The 6,167-nt window shown below is 44.2% G+C and overlaps 1 protein-coding gene across 1 annotated transcript in view; it reads right to left on the reverse strand.

The window, feature by feature from the left end:
- The window catches only part of LOC130584501 (histone-lysine N-methyltransferase, H3 lysine-79 specific-like), a 21,866-nt gene that overhangs the window by 3,100 nt on the left and 12,599 nt on the right, over window positions 1-6,167 (reverse strand). Inside the window, exons 3-5 of the mRNA XM_057384516.1 lie at window positions 5,643-5,722; window positions 4,041-4,109; window positions 1,069-1,175 (exon numbers count right to left, since the gene is read on the reverse strand). Coding sequence (XP_057240499.1) covers window positions 1,069-1,175; window positions 4,041-4,109; window positions 5,643-5,722 — 256 coding nt within the window. The remainder of the gene's footprint in view (window positions 1-1,068; window positions 1,176-4,040; window positions 4,110-5,642; window positions 5,723-6,167) is intronic.

Raw genomic sequence — 6,167 nt, forward strand, 5'->3', positions numbered from 1 at the left:
AAGTGACAGCAGGACACCCCAATTCTGAGGAATTCCAGAAAGAATTCAATCAGTAAATCCTTAAACCCTCAGTGAATTTACACTGCACTTAACCCCGGGGTGTGGGACCCTGCAGTGGCCAGGGTCAGTTTGCACATTCAGATGTGTAAAAACACAAAGGGACATGGACAGAACACCCAAAAAGAAGGTTCTGGAGGTGCAAATGTCACCCTGGAGCAGCCAGAGTGAGTTTTCACACTCAGGTGTGTAAATACACAAAGGGATATGGGCACATATCTCAAGTACAAGGATCTGGAGGTGGAAATACCACCCTGGAGCAGCCAGAATGAGTTTTCACGCCCAGGTGTGTGAATAAACACAGAGAGCTGAACACAGGTCCCAGAACTGCTTCTGAACACAGCAGAAGGATCTGGAGGTAGAAATGCCACCCTGGAGTAACCAGAGCCCTGTAGGGTGGTTTGCACACTCAGGTGTGTCAATACACACAGGGACGTGGACAGAATGCCCAAACAGAAGGATCTGGAGGTGGAAAATGTCACCCTGGAGCAGCCAGTTTATTTTCACACTCAGGTGTGTGAATAAACACAGAGACCTGGACACAGGTCCCGCGTAGAAGATCTGGAGGTGAAAATGCCACCCTGGAGCAGGGCAGAGTCAGTTTTCACACTCAGATGTGTGAATAAACACAGGGACATGGACACAGGTTCCAGGTAGAAGGATCTGGAGGTGAAAATGCCACCTTGGAGCAGCCAGAGTGACTTTTCATGCTCAGATGTGTAAACACACAAAGGGGCATGGACAAGGTCCCCAGCACAAGGATCTGGAGGTGAAAATGTCACCCTGGAGCAGCCAGAATCACCCTGCACACTCAGGTGTGTAAATACAGAAAAGTTCATGGACCAGGTCCTGGGTAGAAGGATCTGGAGGTGAAAGTGTCACCCTGGAGCAGCCAGAGTGAGTTTTCATGCTCAGGTGTGCAAACACACAAAGGTTCATGAACACAGGTCTCAGGTAGAAGGTTCTGGAGCAGGGCAGAGGCTCCTGGCCCCACAGAACCCCAATACTCACTATGGTTCTGTCAATGGTGTGCAGGTAGTAGGACACTGGCTTCCCCGTCCAGGACACGGAGCCCTTCAGCGGTGACAGCTCCACCACCCTCATGATAGTGCCAATATCTGTGGGAGGAGAGGCAGCTTAGGCAGAGCCCAGCTAAGCCCAGCCTGGAGTRATCTGRRGCAYGGATCCTRCAGGAAAAAACCCCKCTGGGATTTTTTATAGGGAATTCCTCGCTCYGTGCACCCCACAGCAAACAAACACATGGGGGATGGACATTCCAGCCCCACAGGGAATCCCTGCTTTGGCCAGCAGATGTGTCCCAGACAGTTTTTCCAAGGAACAGCACATGTGTGGGACAGGGTTGAGTGGAACAGTCCCAGGATGTCACCAGCCCTGTCAACTGCAGCTGCCCCATATTTGGATGGGCACAAACGTGGTTTGGCTTTGCTTCCTCGTCCATATTTGTTTTGTTCTCCAGAATTAATAGCTMTGGGATGTGCCTTAAACATTCCTAAAACCGCTGAGAGAGTGGCAGGGCTGCAGGAAAAACCCTGGCACCCTGTTTTTAATTAAACACAAATTAGCCAGAAGAGGCCAAAAGCAAGGTTTGGCATTCAGCAGCCCCCAGTGCTATTTTAACCACATTTTAATGCTTGTTTGCATTTGTCCCAACTCTTTCCACATTTCCACTTCTTCCTCCAGATGGAAYTGCTAAGGACAAAAGTGGTGTTGAGGGAAGTGGTGCCTCTTTCTTAARGCTTGATCTTTTCCCAGTGTTTTGTGTAAATGATTTAATGCTCATCCTCAAGATCAGAGGGTTTGATAGGCAGGTGAGACGTGACTCCAGTCATGCTCAGGCATCAAAAAAGAGCCTGGATGAATAAAAATGTTCTGAAAAACCTTGTGGGGCAGCAGCAGAGCAGAGCCACACTCTGCTCCATGTGCATGGGGATGGCATTTCCCTGAAGTGTCACCTGGGACGAGCCCCAGGCCCAGCACATCCCCCACAAACCCATTTGATATTGGTAATACCCAAAAAAACCAGTGCCAGAACAGGGTAAAAACCTAAAATTTATTCCCTGTTTGCAGCATGCAAAGATAATTTTTCCAGGGTTTTTTCTGTGAATCCCTGGAATTTTCCTCCTGGTGGAAGTTGTTGTCTGTCCCCCTGCTCAGCCTCTCACCCATCCAAACCCCAATTACTCATCTCGATATTATTTGAACATCAGCATTTCCATYCAATAGCAGCTGATATCTGACACTTCAGCATTCCAGAAAACATTCCCAGAGAATCCACAGCRGGGTGGGAGCTGGGATGGGATGGAGAACTGGCTCCACTGGAGGTGAAAGGAGCAGCCCATGTCAACCTCAGTGTCCCAAATRAAGCAGAGAAAAAAGGGAATGGGAAGAATCCAGGAAAGCAAAGGCTTGAGAGGCCAAACGCTGCRTTTTTGTGGGCAAAAATTTCATTTTCTAATTGAAATTGAAACCCAAGGGCCTTCTTGGGTTTCCTCAAGCTCTGCATCAAGGTTCACTCAGGCTCTCTGTGCCTCATTAGCAAACTCAAAGCCTGATCCCAGCCCTCCCCAGCTCGGAGCAGTTCCAGAAGCACCATTCCACCTTTTTTCTCTTTTATTTTGAAGTCCATTTCTCAAAAAAAAACCAAAAAAAAAACCCAAAAAAAACCCAAAAAAACAAAAAAAAAAATTGGCAGTCCAGCACCCAGTGGTCAAAATAAGTTTCCAAACCACCAGAAAAGAGTTTAAAACAGGGAGGAAAAGGGCAGCTTTGGGTGCCTGCTGTGTGGGCCATCCACAAGAATTCCAGCTCGGTAAAAATAACTCCCAGTGGCACCATTTACTCCATGAAAGTCCAAAAATTACTGTTCTTAAAAGTAATTTTAGGCCAAAATTAGCACAGATGGAGATTGGACCTCAGTGAGTTACTCCCTGTGTTTGCCCAGGGAGGGGAAGGAGGAGGTTTTAATTTAAGGAATGTTTRGCACTGGACACAGCAAATTTCTCTAAAACCCAGCTTGGATAGTTCTTCTGCTTGAGAAATTCCATAGAATATTAAATAGAATTTATATTATCAATTATATTATATTATACAAAATAGAAATTTCATAGAATGTAAAATAGAATTCCTATTATTAATTATATTATATTATATTATATAAAATAGAACTTTCATAGAATATAAAATAGAATTTCAAAATCTCCCATGACAGGAAAAGGCAAAGCCATTCATCATCACCTCATTCCATTCCAGCCAACTTTATTGAGGTGATTAATAAAAACAAAAGCAGCAACTCTTAAAATTAATTTTCTCCCAGGCTGACAGGAAATTTACTTCAGAGAAAATCTCTTTTTCTCTCAGAAAAAAACCTCTTTCAGACAGGAAATTTCCAGGAGCTCACTCAAAGCTTTCCCTGCACCTTCCAGGTGAGGTTTGATCCAGGTTAATTCCAACTTTCCTTTGATTTCTATTATTAATTATAGTATATTATACAAAATAGAAATTTCATAGAATATAAAATAGAATTTCTATTACATATTATATTATCACTGCAGCTGAAGGAAAAAAAAAATCACCCYCTTGAACCCCCAATTTCTCCCCAACTCCAAAGCTCCCCAAGCCAGGGACAAACCAATCACCAAACCCCAAAACAGCAGCACAAACCCCATTAAAAGCATCTCTGCTCCTCACTCTTGGGTGAGGTTTTATATTTATTTCAATTCCCATCCCTTGCTGTGCCCTGAGAATCCAACAGCATTTTCTATTTATTTAGTCTAAATATATCTATATTTATTTAGTCTAAATATATCTATATCTATACCTAATATAATCTATATTTAGTCTATATATATCTATATCTATTTATAATCTATAATTTAATCTAAAAACCAACAATGTCCCCCCAAGATGTGTTCAGATAATGAGCACCCCACAATTATAATGAACAATAAAAAGGGCAATCATACCACTCAAGTTTCGACTGTTAATTCTAAAATTTAGAGGTGCAAAAGGTTTTGAGGACACAATTCTCCCACCTGGAAAAAGGAAAGGGAAAAAAAAAAAGAAAAAAAGCACAGTCAGCTCCATTATTTGTTCTAGAAATAACAATTTATTAAATATAACTCAGTACAGAGCCCTAAAGAGCAGCCCTATAAAATTGCCCCTTGAATAGCATTAAAAATAGAAATAAATTCCTTAATTCTCACTCTGTCAGCCCCAAGAAAGCCAAACTGTGATTCCTGCCAGGTGACACCTTGAGAATCGCTTTAAAATGAGAGATTTGAAACACTTGAAAAAAAAAAAAAAGCCCCACATTAATTCTCAGCTGCAATCAAAAGAAATTTCAATTATCTCCTTCCTATTTGGGACCTTTTCTGCACAAACCCCCAAAGCCTTTTTTATTTAAAGGTCACTAATCTCCATTTCACGGGTATTTGGGGTCATTCAGCATGYTTTGGGAAGAGAAATAAGGTTTTTTTCACTGTAAAGAGCTCCTCAAGCATCCCCACCTTCCCACTGCTCTCCAGCCACCATTAAACGAGTTGAAAAACTAAAAATGAAACCAGCTAAATTAAAGAAAACAGCTGAAGTTTCGGGGTTTTATGGTTTGCWACAGAGCCCAAAAGTGCCATTATTTATTTCAGCACAAAGCTGTGCCACGGGAAGCCGCAGCTGCTTTGTTCACACCACACAATTTTCTTTCCAGAAATGGTTATTTCTGGCATTTCTGCCCCGACCAAGGAAAACTGTTGTTGTGCCAGTGGTTAAAAGAAGAGAAAAAACAGCCAGGGCAGTGCAAAGGCCATGGAGGGGTTAGAGGGTGTCCCAAATTGCAGGGTGGCTCCTCAGGGAGGATCCAGGRGCAGKRTCCCTGTTTTTATGGAATTRGGGAAYTYCAGAAAATTYTAAATTAATGTTGGAAAAGAMCTTTAAGATCATCAATTGCAACCATTGAGCCCCACACCATGGTCACCAYTAAAGGCTGTCCCCARGTGCCACATCCACACTTTGGGGACATTTCCAGGGGTGGGGACTGCAGCTGAGGTGACACTGAGCACTAAAKGTGACAGCTTTGATCAGGAGATCCCACTAAAGAAATCCCACATGGAATCACAGCCTGGCTTTCCAAAACTGAGCCTCTGCAGGAAAGAATCACGGAATGGGTTGGGTTGGAAGGGTCCTTAAAGATCATCCAGTGCCACCCCTGCCATGGCAGGGACACCTCCCACTGTCCCAGGCTGCTCCCAGCCCCAATGTCCAGCCTGGCCTTGGGCACTRCCAGGGATCCAGGAGGTCTGGCCTTGGCTGTGGGGTGTTTATTGGGGTCACAAAAGAGGGGAAATGGAGCAGCAGCTCCTCCCAAGCTCCAGCTCCCCCCATGCAGCAGGGATGCTCCAAGGGCCAGGCAGGAGGGAAGCAGAAATCCCACAGGGGTGCAACACTCAGCCCCAAGGCACAAAAAAACCCCAGCCTGGCTCTGCCAGTTGGGACTGCACCCCCTCCCACCCCACCTCCCACAGGAATCAGGAAACCAAGAAAAAAAAAAAAACATTTCCAGTTGGATTTACCTTCCTTCATGTTGGCAAAGCGCTCCTTCAGCTGGTGATCCACCTCGGGCCCGAAGGCAAAGTTATTCACRAAAATAACGCTGCAAAACAAGGGGGCAGTTACAAATCAGGAGGCAGGAACACCCCAAAAGGAACATCCCAAAAGGAACACCCCACCAGGTCCCCAAAGCCACCTGGAGCCCTCTGTCCCAAATGAGTGCRCTTGAGATCGCCCAAAAAAGGTAGTTTAAGGAATTCCCTTTTTTAATTTATATTTTAAAGTCCAACCATTCTATATTTATATTCTTAAATTCTATTTTGTAATTTTCACTCTATAAATAATCATGTAAGCACCTTGTATAATGAAAACAAATATTTTTTAGATCAGCCTGGAAAAGGGGAGGGGGTGGGGGATAAATCAGCACACCAACCCAGCCTCCCTTGCCATAGACACACACAGCTCCTCACACGTGGAGTGCACAACACGCTCCACTCCATCCCATAACTGCTTTGGGGCAGTTAAAATATTGCATCAAATATCAAAAT

The sequence above is a fragment of the Malurus melanocephalus genome, unplaced genomic scaffold (genome assembly GCF_030028575.1).
Source record: "Malurus melanocephalus ecotype Western Australia unplaced genomic scaffold, MMel_1.1 scaffold_713, whole genome shotgun sequence".
Classification (NCBI taxonomy): Eukaryota; Metazoa; Chordata; class Aves; order Passeriformes; family Maluridae; genus Malurus; species Malurus melanocephalus.